General features: G+C 48.4%; 1 protein-coding gene across 5 annotated transcripts in view; it reads left to right on the top strand.

Annotated features, from left to right (window-relative positions):
- The window catches only part of MYO1C (myosin IC), a 52,434-nt gene extending 35,305 nt beyond the window's left edge, over positions 1 to 17,129 (top strand). For all 5 annotated transcript variants that reach the window (XM_066202197.1, XM_066202201.1, XM_066202196.1 and 2 more), the window contains exons 4-32: positions 2,582 to 2,780; positions 3,681 to 3,761; positions 4,434 to 4,613; positions 4,807 to 4,905; positions 5,127 to 5,240; positions 5,724 to 5,795; positions 6,000 to 6,119; positions 6,328 to 6,410; positions 7,000 to 7,105; positions 7,436 to 7,516; positions 7,874 to 7,965; positions 8,517 to 8,611; positions 8,746 to 8,792; positions 9,029 to 9,109; positions 9,270 to 9,375; positions 9,866 to 9,983; positions 10,193 to 10,306; positions 10,478 to 10,554; positions 10,662 to 10,730; positions 10,973 to 11,057; positions 11,251 to 11,410; positions 12,070 to 12,153; positions 13,217 to 13,310; positions 13,423 to 13,478; positions 13,867 to 14,002; positions 14,500 to 14,570; positions 14,821 to 14,918; positions 15,093 to 15,192; positions 15,709 to 17,129. In XM_066202197.1, coding sequence (XP_066058294.1) covers positions 2,582 to 2,780; positions 3,681 to 3,761; positions 4,434 to 4,613; positions 4,807 to 4,905; positions 5,127 to 5,240; positions 5,724 to 5,795; positions 6,000 to 6,119; positions 6,328 to 6,410; positions 7,000 to 7,105; positions 7,436 to 7,516; positions 7,874 to 7,965; positions 8,517 to 8,611; positions 8,746 to 8,792; positions 9,029 to 9,109; positions 9,270 to 9,375; positions 9,866 to 9,983; positions 10,193 to 10,306; positions 10,478 to 10,554; positions 10,662 to 10,730; positions 10,973 to 11,057; positions 11,251 to 11,410; positions 12,070 to 12,153; positions 13,217 to 13,310; positions 13,423 to 13,478; positions 13,867 to 14,002; positions 14,500 to 14,570; positions 14,821 to 14,918; positions 15,093 to 15,192; positions 15,709 to 15,735 — 2,845 coding nt within the window. In that variant the 3' untranslated portion in view covers positions 15,736 to 17,129. The remainder of the gene's footprint in view (positions 1 to 2,581; positions 2,781 to 3,680; positions 3,762 to 4,433; positions 4,614 to 4,806; positions 4,906 to 5,126; positions 5,241 to 5,723; positions 5,796 to 5,999; positions 6,120 to 6,327; positions 6,411 to 6,999; positions 7,106 to 7,435; positions 7,517 to 7,873; positions 7,966 to 8,516; positions 8,612 to 8,745; positions 8,793 to 9,028; positions 9,110 to 9,269; positions 9,376 to 9,865; positions 9,984 to 10,192; positions 10,307 to 10,477; positions 10,555 to 10,661; positions 10,731 to 10,972; positions 11,058 to 11,250; positions 11,411 to 12,069; positions 12,154 to 13,216; positions 13,311 to 13,422; positions 13,479 to 13,866; positions 14,003 to 14,499; positions 14,571 to 14,820; positions 14,919 to 15,092; positions 15,193 to 15,708) is intronic.
- Positions 17,130 to 17,156: the final 27 nt, after the last annotated feature.

Raw genomic sequence — 17,156 nt, 5'->3', positions numbered from 1 at the left:
TTCCTGGCTGCAGGAACAGAGTTGCTTACCCAGCCCTGGCAGGACAGGAGTTCATTGTTCCAGGGTTATTTGGGGTCTCTGTGTCCGGGGCTGAGTAGGGGAAAGAGTTTCTGGTGTGTGGGGGTTTCTTTCCTACCTCTGCTGTTACTGCCTGACCAATATTTATCTGGTATTTCCCTTGTTGCTAAGATACCATCAGCCTGTTGGAACAAGGAATGTATTTATTTACATGGTCTGGCTTGGTGAGCATTCCCAATTTCCCATTTGAAGGAAAAAAAAAAAAGTTTGAGGTTTAAAGTTATTTTTGAAAGCGTTTGAATTTTTTTTGTCAGGCTGAAAGAAAAAGATGACTGAGAGCTGAGGCCACATGGCTTCAAAATGGGTTTTTTTCAGGACTAAAGGCCAAATTCTGAGCACCTCCAGGAGGATTTTTTAATGTTGTGTTGTGTTTTGTTGGGTTATTTTTTTTTTAAGAGATCTTGGAAGAGCAAATGATCTTATTTTTTCAGCAAACTATTTGGGTTGTTTCTTATTGCTGGCACACAGCCCAGGAGAGTAAACAAACCAGAATGTGCTGCAAGCACAGAGAGGGGGAGAAACACCATTACTGGGGGAAGTCTCAGCGCTTGAAGTTGGATTTGTTAGGACAGAAATGGGATTTTTACTGTGTGAACCCAGATGGGGGAGAAGGAACCCTGGAAAACTCTGCGTTCAAACCTGCTCACTTCACTTTGCCTGTGGTCAGGGAAGGGCTTCTGTGGCCTTGGATGTGAATTTTGGGACTCTCTGGAAAATCCTTGGGGCTGTGGCTCTGTTTTTAAGTGTGCAGTGGGTACAGGATGATGGCAGTGCTCATGGATAGCACGAAGCACTGAGCAGATGTGCTTTAATCCCACTTAAATCACAGAGTAGCTGATTATTTCTTAGGCTTGCTTTTTCCTTTTAACAAGTCCCTTCAGAAGCTGTAAAATGTTCAACTCATGAGTGAACTCTGGAGAACTATGATCCTGGAAACTGCTGCACCCACTGCGAAAACAGAATTTTTTGTTAACTGTTTTTGCTGTTCCATTGCATTATTTGATTATTTTTTTACATTATTTGATTATATATGCAATTAAAAATCCTTTGAGGAGCATCAAAATGCTCCATCTGCCCCGTAGTGCTCTGGGCTTCTCCTTTTCCAGTAACTCAGGTGTCTTTTTTCCTCTTTCTCCTCTTCTAACTGACTCTAGAAAGCCAAAACACTTTAAAATCTCCATTCCAGTGTCAGATAGTTCGAGGGTAGGCCTGAGCACTGGGTTTTCTGGGAAGTGCATCACACTCAGAGGAGGGAAGTTATCCCTATGGGCTTGGATCACAGCATATTCCCAGAGATCTGTCACATCCTGTCCTGTTTCTGGCCTGCAAGTGGGACCATAAACATCTTTATTTCCAGTGATTCTGTCTGTGCCTGACTGGAGCTCTCGGGGCCATAAACCACCCCAAAAAGGCACAGGGGAGGGCCAGAGGCACTTCTTCAAATCCAAATTAAATCTGCATTTATTCAGCTGTTTTCCAAAAGGCTCCAGAGGCAGAATCTGGATGGGAAGAGAGGGCCATGATGTATTTTGTGGGGTGAGTTGTGTTGCCAAGGCAGCTCATTGGTGTTGCCTTAGCACCAAGTATTAATAGACTGGAGAAGGCCACAGCTGTTATTTTGATGTGATTACTTCTAATTAATAGCACAGCAGGAGAGTTTAAAAAAAAAAAAAAAAGAAAATTAAAAAAGCCAAGCTACTAAAATGTTGTCAGGTGTATGAAGACAGAATATCTGCTTGATCACCACATGTGAGAGCTGCAAATGTTGTTAGGGAGGTTGTGTGATGTGGCTTGTCCTTTTCCTGTCCCCCTGAGCAGTTGTCACCATTGTCACTCATCCCCTGCTGCTCTCTGGTGTTGTAGGAGTGTGTGTGGCTCTGGGTGTGAGATCCTGTCTGCTCACAACACAGAAATGAAAGAAAAAGCAGCGAAGGAGGAAGCAGAAGGGCAGGGCCAGACTGTGCAGGCGGGGGAAGTTCCTGGTGTTTGGGGCAGCAGGGACCTGCAGGATGCTCCTTAATCTCTGGTGGCTTTTCCAGCTCTTCCCACCATCCAGGAGAAGCTCTGGAGCCACCCAGACAGCAGAATTCTGTTGTGACCTTCTGAATGTGTCATCACTTAGAAGATAAGCAAGAAAAAATACCAGTGGAGAGAACAAGGTGTTTCCTGAATGTAAAACTTTTGTGTCCCACGGGACCAGAGTTGAGAGATGATTTATATTTAGAAAAGCCAGTTGATCTGCACAATTTAGTCGGCTTCTACCTTTTTTTGGTCAGAAAAAAAAAAAAAAGAGTCAAAAGCACAGCCTCATTGGTGTCAGGACCCTGCGGAAGCTTGTCTGGGTGGCCGAGCTGTGCCCAGAGGTGTCAGCGCTGTCCTGGCTTGTCACCAGAGCGCAGCAGCCGTGTGACCTCGCCCAGCCCGTGGCCTGGGGCTGCTTTTGGGGGATGTCTCTGCCGGGATTTCCGGGGCAAACCCCCTGATCCCGGCTGTCCCCTCGCAGCTACGCCATCGCAGACAATTCCTACCGCTCTCTGCGCACCGAGAGGAAGGATCAGTGCATCCTCATCTCCGGCGAGAGCGGCGCCGGCAAAACCGAGGCCACCAAGAAGATCCTGCAGTACTACGCTGTCACCTGCCCCGCCAGCCAGCAGGTCGAGACCGTCAAGGACCGGCTGCTGCAGTCCAACCCCGTCCTGGAGGTGATTCCCACGGGATCCTGGCCCTGGGAGTGCTCCCGTTTCCCGGCCGAGGCGCTGGGGACAGCGGGGCTCCCATGGGGCGGTGACACAGTGTCCCGGGAATGCTGTGTGGGCACATCACCGGGGGGGAATCCCGCTCTGATCCCCGGCCAAAGCAGCCCTGGCCCTTTCCAGCCCTCCGGGAGCAGCTGTGGCATGGATGGGGTGTGGGGAGGAGGGGATTTGGCGTGGGAAGAGCTCCGGGTCGCGGCAGGACTCCGCGGAGGGGCACATCCCCGGGGGCAGCTCAGAGCGGCCGGGTTCGTTTTCTGGTGCTGTGGTGTCCTCTAGTGTCCAGCCCCGGCTGTGTGCCGTGCCCTGAGATATCCCTGGGCCCTGTATCCTTGTATGTCTGTGCCCTTTAGCCCTGTATCCCTTATCCCTATATCCCTATGTTCTGTATCTATCCCTGTCTTCCTGAATCCCTGTGTCCCTGTATCCCTATATATCCCTGTATCCCTGTGCCCCACAGCCCTATATCCCTGTGTATTCCTGTGCCCTGTCTGCTGTATCCCAGGACAGGAGATCCCCCATGCCGTGTGGCAGCCAGCAGTGACCGAGGGCTGTGGTGGCAGAGCAGCCTGGCCAAGGCTGTCAGGCATGTGCTGTGCTGTCAGCAGTGGAGTGGCACTGAAGTCAGCGTGCAGGGGGATGGAAATGTTGTCAGGGATGTTCCATCTGCACTGCCTGCACTGGGTGTACAGGGCAGCATTAGGATTCAGGCAGCGGTCCGTTTCCTTCTGGGTTTCCAGGAAGGAAAATCCCAGCCTGTAAATAAATAACTGGCGGCTTCACCCAAGTGGTTATAAATAGTCTGACTTGGTACTCATTTATTTTTTGCCCTGATTGTTTTCATTTCAGGCCTTTGGAAATGCAAAAACCCTTCGGAATGACAACTCCAGTCGCTTTGGGAAGTACATGGATGTGCAGTTTGATTACAGGGTAAGCTGGAATCTGGTTTATGTTTCAGGACTGGTCCCAGTTACAGGAATTCTCTGTGTTCTTGTGTTGCTGTGAGTGTGTAGTGAGCGCTTTGCATTTCCTTGGTGACAGCATAAGCAGAGCCTGTGGTGGCAAAGTTTGGCTCCAGAGGGTTTTATGGCACTCGCTCTCCTTTCATTCCTCCCTTATTTCTCTGTACAAGGAGACAGTGAGGTCAAACCCTTTTATTTCCAGGGCATTTTGTGTGCCAATGGATTCTCCCCAGGTGAATCCACATAAACCAGCTGAGGGATCTGAAGATAATCCCTGTCCTGTGTAACTTTGCACAGCTCGTGTCCACTCTGATCCCAACTGCCCCACACCAGCAAGGTGGGCACACTGCAGGGGCTGAGGAGCTCAGCACTGCCATCCTCCAGGCCTTCAGGTCTCCTTTAATTCCTCCACACTCAGTTTTGGTGCTTTCCCTTTGTGGTGAATTCCTAGAAGGAATTTTAGCACTCAAATCACCACCGTGCTGGAGCTGAAATGGAGCTTGTGGCACAGAATGACAGGTCATTTTCTGTGGTTTTTTTTGGTTTTTGCTTCAGATCTTGTCTTTGGACAGACAATCAAGAAGCAGAAACATTTTCCTCTGTCCTGATGAACTCTTTCCACGTGTCTGGGTTGGTTTAGGGGGCTCCTGTTGGGGGCCACATCTTGAACTACCTCCTGGAGAAATCCCGAGTTGTGCACCAGAACCACGGCGAGAGGAACTTCCACATCTTCTACCAGCTGCTGGAAGGAGGGGAGGAGGACCTGCTGAGGAGGCTGGGCCTTGAGAAGAACCCACAGCAGTATCACTATCTAGTAAAGGTGAACATTAACTGTAATTCTTAAAATATTATATTACAAGAGCGGGATATCTCCCATTGACTTTGTAATTTCCTTCCCTCACTTCAGAAGTAACTCTGAGGGGGCTGCTGTAAAAAGAAACACAATGCATTGAGCAAGGATAATGTATCCTTGATGATTATTTACTTATTTATATCAAACTGTGTCTTTTTAGGGTCACTGTGCAAGGGTGAGTTCCATAAATGACAAAAACGAGTGGAAGATCATGAGGAGAGCCCTGTCTGTCATCGGCTTCAATGACAGTGAGGTGGAGGTGAGAATGTTCAGCAGCACAGGCTTTCCTACTTTTAAGGATTTTTTTCTGTTTGATTTGGGATTTCTGATTGAAATCAGTGAATCAATTCAGAGTGAACGTATTCCCTAGAAGAATCCTGAAAAAGATACAAACTGTTCTCCTGAAGTGTGAATTAACACAAAAACCTCTCTGTGTGTTCATTCCATCATCCTGATCTCTGCCTGTTGCTTCCATGGCAGGATTTGCTGAGCATTGTGGGCAGTGTCCTGCACCTGGGGAATGTCCAGTTTGCTGCTGATGAGCAGGGGAATGCTCAGGTCACTACAGAGAATCAGATTAAATACCTGGCCAGGGTGAGTATCACCACTCAGGGAGATATCACAGGAAAGGTGAATTGTAGAGGATTCCTTACTTTGAGCTTGATGTCATCGTGTCGTTTTAGACTGTGATACAGAAGTTCTCGTAAATGTCACTTTTATTTGACCTAAAAAAATTGCAAATATTATCATCAAACCCATTTAATTGACAGCTTCTCTATTTACCACCTGACCCACCACTGCCTTGAGGTTTGCACCTTCGGGCAGTGAGGTAGGAATAAACTCTGGAAAAGAGTTTTAAAGAAAAAAAAGAAATCACGTTTGGGACCTTTGCTTGGTCACTTCCTTCCAGCCAATTCATCTGTTAGCTCATCTCCCTGCCAGAAAGGAGGGAAGGGAGGGATGGGTGCTGCAGAGTTGTTCAGTGTGAGTGGGAAATGCAGGGTTGTTTCACTGGGCTGGGATTTTAGGAAGATGGAATGTACAGCTCCATAAATTAATTGGATATCCTGCGTGCAGCTGCTGGCAGTGGATGGCTCTGTTCTTCGGGATGGACTGATCCACAAGAAGATCATAGCAAAAGGGGAGGAGGTAAGAACAGGCTCTGGGGGGTTTGGGAGGGGAGTGGCATCAAATGTATCAGCTCTGCCAGCAGTTCCCTTGTCACCTCTCCCAGGAGGTTGTCACTGCACTGGGGATGGCTCAGCCACCAGTGAGTGGCTGTTTAGTGACGATGAGGCAGGAAAAGGGGATTTGGGGGGCTGCTGAGTGGCTTTTATCTGCTCCTGCCTGCAGCTGGTGAGTCCCCTGAACCTGGAGCAGGCAGCCTACGCCAGGGACGCCCTGGCCAAGGCCGTCTACGGCCGCACCTTCTCCTGGCTGGTCAACAAGGTCAACAAATCCCTGGCTTACAAGGCAAGTGAACCTTCTGCTTGTTGATATCCACCCAAATGTGAAAGCAATTTCCAAATCTTGCTGCTGCAAAGCAAGTTCCATGCTTTTAGTCATTTCTAAATTAATTTGTTTTTCAAATTGCACGGTAAATGCTGGGATTGAAGGATGGAGATCCAGGGATGAATCATCTGTGAGTAAATATCTACGTTTGTTTTCTGCTCTGTTGCAGGAAGAGAAGTTTCCAGGCTGGAGAAGTACAACCGTTCTAGGATTGCTGGACATCTATGGGTTTGAGGTTTTCCAGCACAACAGGTTTGTTTTGGTGAATTCTGAAGTACAATATTCAGTTACGGTGCTTTCTCTCCCTTGTGAAAGAAGGCTTTACTGCATTTCCTAGTAAAAGAGGTGGCATTTGAATGTCAGGACATCAGGTGAAAAACTGATCACCACAGGGCTTCTAACTCTTAGGACATCCAGCTCATAATTAGCATTTACAGCTATTAACGGTGCTGTATTTTAAATATTTTAAATAAACTGTTGGTTTGGGGTTGTATTCATGCCTTACCTGGACCTTTGTCCAGCTCTCCAGCCCAGGGGTGGCAGAGTCTGGAACCTCCCTGGCAGGCAGCACTGAACCAAGACTCTCAAATTTGCAGTGTTATTGGGCCTTTATTCAAAGTTCTTGTGTTCCTGCATGTTCCATCCTTCATGTCCATTTTTTTCCTCCTTCTGGAACTCTTTGAGTTTCGCTAAATAATGAACTCAGTAAATGCATGCAGTCAGCAAATAAACACTTTACAAAAATCAGTTTCTCTTGATTTTCTCTATCCCTGCTGCTCCCGCTGTCTGTACCTCCTTTTGTACAAACAGTGATTATTTTTTTTCTGATTTTTCTTTGCAGCTTTGAGCAGTTTTGTATTAATTATTGCAATGAAAAGTTGCAGCAGCTCTTCATAGAGCTCACCCTGAAGTCAGAGCAAGAGGAGTACGAGTCCGAGGGCATCGCGGTAAGAGCCCAAACCCTCCCTTCCCTCTCCTTCCAGAGGGAAAAGGAGCTGCTGCCATCACCTCCAAATAAAATAATTCAAGAACTTTCCTTTTTCCCTTCTTTTTGAAACCCTGGTAGCTGTGTGAGACAGCTGGAAGTGAGTAATGCCATCCCAAGCTTTTACCCTGATTTTAATAAAGGCACTGTTAGGAAAACAAATGTGATGAGTGAAAAAGCTTTGACAGATTGATTGTTTTAGTCAGGTGCTCTCTGAAATGATCTGAAATTTACATGTTTCTTTTCCAGTCTAGAGTTGTTTTCACCTAAGCTTGATTTCTTATCTTTGCAGTGGGAACCAGTTCAGTATTTCAATAACAAAATAATTTGCGATTTGGTGGAAGAGAAATTCAAAGGCATCATTTCTATTTTGGTGAGTTGAAAACATCTTTTTGAATGAAAAATTTCAGGCAGTGTAGTGGAAAACAAGGGGGAAAACATGGGAAAAAACCAGTTTATGTTGAAAGTGTTTGAGTAGGTGGGAAGAGCAGTAATACACTGAATAGTGACACCATTAAAAGTCACTGCATCACCTCCATGGGCTCTGGGGAAAGCAGCTCCCAGTCCAGGCAGTCTGGAAGGAGGGAAATGTTTTCCTTTTCAGCTCAAGGATTCTTCATTTATTGAGCTAAAAGTCAGTTACCTGTGGAAAGGCCAAAGGGCCAAACTGGGGCAGAGCTTCAGTGAGGCAGAGCCCGGTCAGAAGCCCCTGGAATTTGTGTGTTTGTAGGATGAGGAGTGTCTGAGACCGGGGGATGCCACAGACACAACGTTCTTGGAGAAGCTGGAGGAGACTGTGAAGAACCACCCTCATTTCCTCACGTGAGTGTTCCCTCAGCTGAGGGATTCCAGTGTGTGAATAACATCCCCACTGTGCTGGCTCCCACATAAATCATGATAATTTTCTTTAACAAAGAGATTTGATAGATATTTAAGATAATATAAAATAAGTTGTCAACACTAAGTACCTGACTGAGCTCCAGAATGCAGTAGGGGCAACAAAAGTCTCGTTCCTGACTCGCCTCTCCCCTTGCGGATTATTTACTTCAGTTTTGGAGCTCCAAATGTCTGTTTATTCTGAATGTTCTGCTTTTATTCTGAATGCTCAGTTTAGGATGTCTACATCTTTTGTGTACTCAGAACCACTCTGCAGGGGACACCGAAATTCCCCTTTTAATTAAACATAAATACATTTAATGACACTTCTGTGACCTGCTGGTTGATAACTTTATTTACCTAAAAATCACCAAGTGCAGTTTACATTCCTTGCTCACCCTTTGCACGGTCCCATTCCAGGACTGAACGTCCTGGTACTTTTTGAAGTGAATCCTGCAGGATTTTGTCTCCCCTGAAGGTTTTTGCTCCCTCCCCAGGCACAAACTCGCTGACCAAAAGACGCGCAAGTCCCTGGGGCGGGAGGAGTTCCGGCTCTCGCACTACGCTGGGGATGTCACCTACAGCGTTGCAGGTAACGCAGAAAAAACAAAAATCTGGGCCTAAAATACATCCCCACATCGTCTGATCAACCAGATTGATTTCAAATCTCAAATCCCTGCCTTGAAGTTCCAGTGGAACAGGCTGAGTGGTCTGTTTCTCTTCCAGGCTTTCTAGATAAGAACAACGACCTTCTCTTCCGGAACCTGAAGGAGGTGAGCGTGGAGAGAGGAGCTTTCCAGGGCAGAATGAGGACTTGGGTTTAAAATGAGGTGGCACCTGAGGGAAAGGATTCTTCTAGACTCCACCTGGAGGCTGTGTGTCCACAGGGCTGTGCTCTGAAAAGACTGCTTGAGATCCCAGTGTTCATTTTGTTATTTCAAATAGTTTTGTCCTCAGGTTTTTCTGGTAGCTCTCTGTACTTCATCTCTGAAAACCTCTCTCTCTGCAGACCATGTGCAACTCAGAGAACCCCATCATAAACCAGTGCTTTGATAGGACAGAGCTGACGGACAAAAAGAGACCTGAAACGGTGAGAACTCCAGAGCTGCAGGGGGCTGTGGCTGTTCCCTCTTTTTAAAACATGAACTCTCTGACACGACCTGAAGGCAAACCCCCCACATGGTATTCTGCTGGTTTGTAGCCAGCTCCAGGTCATCCCTTCATGTGTAGTTTTCTGTTTTCTCTCCTAGGCAGCAACTCAGTTCAAAAACAGCCTCGCCAAGCTCATGGAAATCCTGATGTCCAAAGAGCCCTCCTACATTCGCTGCATGAAACCCAACGATGCCAAACAGGCTGGTACGGCCCTGGGGACAGGGGCAGGGCACTGCATCCCAGTCAGGGAGGCACAGAAAGGAGCCAGATGAAGCCCTGCATGATTTTGGGTTCATTTGGGGGCTGTGCCTGAGTTTCTGTAGGGAGGGGGTGGCAGTGTCAGCAGCCAGGAATCCCAATGGGAGCCCTGCTCTTGGGGAGAGGAAGGTCGTGGTTAAAGAATTATTGACCTATGTAAATTCATTATAATGACCTTAGTCTCCCCCAGTTTTGGTTCCTCTATGCATAAAACTTCCCAGAGGAAAACTTCATTTTGGAGCTAACTATAAATAATTAAAAAGTGGTGGGAGGGGGGGGAGGCAGGAGACACGAGATTGTGTGGGACTTGAGCTGTGAGGGTTCACTGGAGGTTAAAGATAATTGTGTGAGATACAACAAGAGCTGAACATTCCCCTTCTCCTGACCAAGGGGCAGCTGTGCACTGATTGTTTCTCCATTTCCATGCCCTGCCAAGATCGGTTTGATGAGGTCCTGATCCGACACCAGGTGAAGTACCTGGGGCTGATGGAGAACCTGCGGGTGCGCCGAGCCGGCTTCGCCTACCGCAGAAAATACGAGGTTTTCCTGCAGAGGTGAAGCTACTTTGGAATTCTTTCCTCTGCTGCTCCCTCTCCCTGAGCTTCGTCCCGTTGATGTTGAGGCTGGAGCTGTTTTGAACAGCACAAGGGCAGCTTTACCACCTAGAGGGGTGGGAAGCTTGGGCTCTCTCCCTTCCCATGACTCCTCTCCCTCCTTGGATTGCGCTTCTGTCCCTAAGATTTCCTCTGCTGCCAATTCCCAGGTACAAATCCCTGTGTCCAGAGACGTGGCCCACGTGGGATGGGCGGCCCTACGATGGGGTGGCTGTGCTGGTGAAGCATCTTGGCTACAAACCAGAAGAATACAAAATGGGACGGTCAGTTCTGTGTTCTCCATTTGAGGTTATGAATCACTGCGTGGCCCTGTTGTCCCTTTGAAATAAGGCTTCTCTAGATAATGGGGGGAGGAAAGATTACGGAGCCCAAAGGGGATGCCAAAAACAAGTTGCTCCAGCGTGTGAAATGTAATTCTGCGTTTCTATTTCCAGAACAAAGATTTTTATCCGCTTTCCTAAAACCTTGTTTGCGACAGAAGATGCTCTGGAAGTGAGGAAGCAGAGTCTGGGTGAGGCACTCACCCTTGCCGTGGATTTCTGTTTAAAAAATTGAGTCTTTTTCTACCAAAATGTGCTTGGTCACAGTTGCAAATTGGTGCTTTTCTTGCAATTCCAGCCACAAAAATGCAGGCGACGTGGAGAGGTTTCTACCGCCGGAAGAAATTCCTGACCATGAAACACGCAGGTAGGAGACACAGAAGGAGGGAGAGATGTTCCCCCAGCAGCTCCCACAGCAATTCCCATCCTTTTACTGACATTTATCCCATCTATCATTTATTAAAAACTCATATTCTGGCCCCCATGCCCCACTGAAGGCCGGTTCTTTCCAGAGTGGGTTTTCCTGAGCGTTTTTGGTGCCAGTTTTGTGTGGAGTCAGTTTGGGGATGAAGGAAGTCCCTTAATTCAAAATCTTTGTGTTATTTTTAGCCATCACCATCCAGTCCTGGTGGAGGGGAACCCTGGGACGCCGAAAAGCTGCCAAGAGGAAATGGGCAGTGGAGACAATCAGGAGGTGTGTGAAGAGCAGTCCAAGCCCTCAAATACCATGTTCCTTATCAATAAGATGCTAAAAAAAACTTTTGTCACTACAGAGGGTTTTTTTAATAAATTACAACTACTGAACAAAGCCCAGGAAACACAACCTTTAAATACCACTAATTTTGATGACTTTTAAAACTTTCTAACAATATTTATCACACCCACAGGTTCATTAAAGGCTTCATTTACCGGAACCACCCGCGGTGCCCAGAGAACGAGTATTTCCTGGATTACATCCGATTCTCCTTCCTGATGAACCTCAAGAGGAACTTACCAAAAAATGTCTTGGACAAATCATGGCCAACTCCTCCCCCATCACTGTGTGAGGTGGGAATGAGCCCTGGGATGTGGGAGGGGAATCCAGGCCTAGAGGATTGCAGCTTCTTGGAGCCTGGTGCTGTTCCCAACACCATTTTCTCCTGGCTTTCTCATCCATTTCTGAAATCCCCTTCAGTTTTTATCTTAACAAACTCCGTTCCCTCTGTTGCTGTTATTATTCTGCATCTGCTTGAATTGGTTTATCTGCTCAAAACAAAATATTGCAGAAAATCCCAGTTACCTTATCCAAAGAATTGTTTGGATTGAAGGCACAGCTGGAAGGAAGGAAAGGCACAGCAGTGCAGAGAGGAGGGATCCTGCTGTTTATTTCCCATTCTAAAGCAGCTGGAGAAGTCCCAGGGCAAACCCTCACAGAGAAAGGCCAGAAAATCAACTACTTATTATTTAATCCTTGGTCAGGAAACAGCTTTTTTAACCCAGCAGTGCATTTTCTGCAGTTGCTGCTCCTCTGTTGGGTTTGTCAGTGGTTCTGGGCTCTTGGTTTTTTGTCCCTGTTGGGTTTGTCCCTCTCAAGGTTCACTCTCTTGGGTTTGTCATTAGCTCTGGGCTGTTGGATTTGTCCCAGTGGGTTTGTTAGTGGCTCTGGGCTGTTGGGTTCTGTCGCAGTGGGTCTGTCCCCTGCTCTGAGCCGTCCCCTCTCCCCGCAGGCGTCGCAGCTCCTGCGCAGGCTCTGCATGCAGAACATGGTCTGGACCTACTGCAAGAGGATCAGCCCCGAGTGGAAGCAGCAGGTACTGGGCACCTTTGCAGGGTTTTCCTGCCATTCCCAAGGGCTGAACTCACAGGGAATGGAGGAGAGCAGCAGGGTGGGAGGGCCAGGGCCCTGCCCTGGGACTCAGGGCAGCAGTGGGAGCTGCAGGGTTGTGAATCGCTGCTTTCTGCGGTGCCACAGGAACTGTGTCACTGGTGTGGGTTTAGGTTAGACACAGAACACTGAAAGCCTGGGATGTGCACAGAAGAGACCCCATTCTATAGATATTTCAATAGGTACTATTTACACGGGCTGTGGAGACAAGCCCCCACATAATTTCTCTATTGAAAGGCCCTGCTACTCTGCCCATGGAAGCTAAAAATATAAGAAGCTGCATTATTCTGCCTGTACCATGTAAAGTAGAGAGTAAGAATCCTGCAGACACAAACCCAGTCATTTTCCTAACAGAGAACTTACAGGAACAGTTTCAGCTGCTCTGTTGTAGCTAAAAAGAATAAAAATGATACTGAGATTCGATTCTTCTCATGGAAAGGTAGGGGGAGGGAGTTTTTGTATTTAAAAAAAAAAAAAGCTCACTAAGGAGACATAATAGGAAATGTTGGCTGTAACTGCCATGAAGGTTTTTCACTGCACAATCTCTCACCTTCTGCAGTGCATGGACACCTGGAATGAAAGGCTGGGGCTGAGCCTGTGATTAAGGACATGGGATTAACTCAGCTCAGCAGCTGCTGTCCCCCAGCAAACCAGACTCACTGATAAGGAGCCTCTTTTATCCCCATCTACCCCTGGAAATCATCCCAGGTGCCTTGTCCTGTGGCACAGCCTTGGCCCCGAGGACAGCAGTGGGGATTTCCCAGTCCCTGGTTTGGTTCTGGAGCAAAGGAGCCCAGGGTTCATGTCACTGACCAGGGCTGGAGCTCTGCCACCTCCAGGGACTGAAAATTTAGGGTGACTCCTCATCCAAACAGGAACTAAACGAGGACTGCTAATAAAACCACAAAGGGACCATCTAACACAAATGTATCTTCTTAATGAGGAGAAATCTTATACTGAACAAGAAAACTTTTTTTTTGTCCTTGCAGTTGGAACAAAAAGTAATTGCCAGTGAGATTTTCAAGGGTAAAAAAGACAATTATCCTCAGAGTGTTCCCAGGCTCTTCATCAACACTCGACTGGGTGAGTGGGGGTTGCCAAGTTTAACAGGAGGAAGGAAGGGGGGGGGGTTTAATGAACTCTTTTCTTGCTGGAAATTCCTTTCTGACCTCCCACCTCTTTGGTTTTAATACAGGTAGAGAAGAAATAAATACTAAAGTCCTTCAGGCATTAGAAAATGAAGCACTTAAGGTGAGAGATGGGTCCCAGTACTTTTGTCAAGCTCCCAGGTACTCAGCAGAGGCGCACATTAGAGTTCTAGAGAAAGCACAGCAAGAACTTCACATTGTATTAAGCTTGTAATACTTGTGAGGACTGTCTGGGAAGAGCTGATGGATTAGAAAGTGGAGATTTGGGCAGTTTAACGATTAACTGAATGGGTTACAGCTGGAGGGGAAGGGGGAAACCCCCAGAGGACACCGGTCCCCAGGCAGTGCAGCCACCAGGCTGTGTCTGGGGCAGTGAGGAAGCTGTGGCACAGAGAATTCTCTGCACTCCTGGTGTCCCAAGGCCAGGCTGGTGCCTGCTGGGGGCTGGCAGTGCCCCAGGTGGGCTCTGGCCCTGCTCACTCGTGTTTCAGTACGCAGTGCCCGTGGTCAAGTACGACAGGAAGGGCTACAAGGCCAGGGCACGGCAGCTGCTGCTCACCCAGAGCTCGGCCATCATCGTGGAGGAGTCCAAGATCAAACAGCGCATCGACTACTCCAACCTGACAGGTGGGAATGGCACAGGGATGGGGCTGGGCACCCCCCTTCCCCTGCACCTCAGCTGCACTTTAGTATGTACTCCAATTTGGCTTTGTCCTGGATAAGAACAGGATGAGCTGATCCTGGCAAGCATTTTAGTATCTTGAAATTGGGTTTTTCGAAAACAAAACTCCATAAAATGTCACCAAAATGACTCCATTCATTTCCCTCAACTCTGCCTGAGTGATTTCCCAGTTGCAGGGTCTGGCTTGGGGGGGTTGCACCATTCCTGCACAGCAGCTGCCTGGGCCACTGCCGCAGCTCTTGGCCCTCGGAATATCCCACAGGAGGGGGAAGCTGCGGAGCCTGGTGCAGTGCGGTCACTGCAGCCTTGGGCTGAAGCCTCTCCCCTCAGCCCCTGCAGCCTCTCAGCTGTGCTGTGTGGGAGCAGTTGCTGCATTCCTGGGAGAGGCTGTGAGCCCTGCCCAGGTCCCAGCAGTGCCAGTGACATTCCCATCTCTCCCCAGGCATCTCCGTCAGCAGCCTGAGCGACAACTTGTTTGTGCTGCACGTGCACTGTGAGGACAACAAGCAGAAGGTACCGTGGGCTCATCCCTCCTGCAGCCCCCTCTGAGAAAGGGAACACACCCAGCTCGGAGGAGGGGGTGACAAGGTGACAGGGATGTGACTTTGTGCCAGCTCTTTGACTGGATTTCCCCGTGTTCTCAGCTGGGGCTCAGCAGTGCTTGTTCACCCCCGCTGCCGTCCCTGTCCCGTCCCTTACAGCAGGGTAGTTTTGGTACAGTGACACCAAAGCCATGATCCTAAAGCATGGACTCTCCTCCCAGGGAGACGTTGTCCTGCAGAGTGACCACGTGATTGAGACACTGACAAAAACAGCCATTCTGGCCAACAAAATCAACAATGTCAACATCAACCAGGGCAGGTGAGTGACACCAGGCCCGTGCCTCGGCTCTCCTGCTCCCTGTACCCCATCCAAATCTACCCAGTCCACCTCAACCAAGGCTCCAGAGCAGATCTGCTGCAGCCCTGTTAACACCCAGCTCCTGGAGAGTCCCACACGCTCACCAGGGCTGTTCTCACCCTTTGCTCTTCACAGCATAAAGTTCACAGTGGGACAAGGCAAAGAAGGGATCATCGACTTCATCTCGGGATCAGAGCTGCTCATAGCCAAAGCCAAGAACGGGCATCTAACAGTGGTGAGCGTGGGCTGGGGATCACTTACCCTGGATCCCAACCAGCATTCTGGCATGGGACACATGCCATGGGATGTTCCTGCCAGTGGCAGTGCCCTGCTATCCCAGCCTTTCCCCCAGTTGGAGCTGGGCACAGGGCTCCTGCAGCCCTGAGGGGCTGCCAAACTCACGCTCAGCAAGGGACTGTCCTAACACTCAATTTTTATTTTCACCCTCCCAAGATTGATTTACTCCATAGCAAATCAAATTTTAATGTATTTAAAAACTCAAACAAAATCCTCTCCCCTTCTCAGCTTGTTTGTGGTGATCCTGGCAGTCAGATCAGCCCCACAGCTGATTTATGCACTGTCAGATCCCAGCTTATTCAGAAATAAATCCAGAACAAATCCAGACTGGACTGACTTCCAGCAGAGCTGAGAGCTCCCATCAGGACCAGAGGCTGCCCAGCCTCAGAATGTTCAGAAATTAAAGGTTTTGCAGCATTTTGAACACACTTTCAGCCCTGTCCTTTACCTGCAGGTCGCTCCTCGGCTGAATTCCCGATGATGAAAAATTCCCTGTTCCAGGACCTTTCCCTCCACGGACCTGGCTGAACATTGCTCCCAGCAAACCCCTCCTTCCTCGCTTTGCTCTTTCTGTTCTTACCAAAGACCTGCACTTTCAGAACAACCACGAAATACATCCTTGCTCTCCTGTCTTACTCTCCAAGTCCCAAACAAAGGCCTTCTCCTCTCTCCTTACCCGACTGAACGTGGGGTCCAGCACAGCATCCCTGCAACCACAGCTCGGGACCTTCAGCTGAGTTTAAGCCCTGATGGAAATGACCAAAATTTGTGCTTGTCATCACCAAAAGAAAAAAGCACAATCAGAAAACAAGTAACTCTGCTGCTTTCTCAGCCAAATCACTGAAATGCCAAACTTTGTATTCAGAATGTTTTATGAAGAATTTTGCTCGAAGATGTTCTAATGCTTTGTGTTACAAATATAGTGAAGCCATATTATGTAAATGAGTAAAACCTGTAAATACTTTATAGCCAAGGACGAGATGCACTACGAGAGATGGAGTTGATGTGGAAACTTCTATGTTTTAGATTTGGAATTTTTGTTGTATGTAGTTTATGGTTACAAGGTATAACCTGAAAAACCCATCATGCAACTTCTTCACTGATCAGGAGCCAGAGACTTTTATCTTTTTTTGAAGTCAGCTGTCCCATTTCTTGCTGTCTATTTTTATACCGCAGGAATTTTTCATATCCACACAAACACAATGTAATACAAACTGCAGAGGTTACCACTGCTCTGGGCTGGCCATGGGATGAACATGAGCTTTCCCCCTTGCCTTTCCCTGTCTAGGAGCCCCCACTGCCCCTTCCCCACACAGCTCCACCGGCTCAGAGCAGCACCTTCAGGGAAAATGGCTTTTCCTCTTGCTCCTAGCCATAACTGGAAGTTCTGATTCCCACAGTATTTATACCAGTGCCTCAGTGCTGCCTTAGGGAGGGCTGGGCACTGCTGCTGCCCCAGAGCTCCAGGGACATGGGCTGGGTGCTGGCTGCAGCACAGGCTCCTCCTCAGCACCTTCCTTTAACCCCAACAGCTGCAGGGTGCAGGGCTCCATGGGGAATTCCTGCTGCATCCATGGCACAGCTCCACAGCCCAGCCTGTGCATCCTGCTCTACTTGCCTTAGCCATCCTTCCCCTCCATCCTGCTGCAGCCACAGCCAGCCCTGAATGACTCTCACCCACAGCTGCCTCTCTCACCCCCTCAGCTCCATCTCCTGCGCTCTGGTTCCTGACACGATGCCACTGTCCAGCCTTGGGCTGGAATGTGGGATACCCTGCAGGCCATCCCCCAGATGTGCTCCGTGTGTGCAGAGCACGCTGCAGATGTTGGTGTATAACCTCTGCCAGACTATGCTGAATAAATTTTTGCAAAAAAACCAACTCCCCTTGTCTGTGGTGCAGTT

This window comes from Chamaea fasciata, unplaced genomic scaffold, assembly GCF_029207755.1.
Source record: "Chamaea fasciata isolate MVZ Bird 193981 ecotype frontalis unplaced genomic scaffold, bChaFas1.0.hap1 SCAF_21, whole genome shotgun sequence".
NCBI lineage: Eukaryota > Metazoa > Chordata > Aves > Passeriformes > Sylviidae > Chamaea > Chamaea fasciata.
This window is presented reverse-complemented; position numbering and strand designations above follow the sequence as displayed.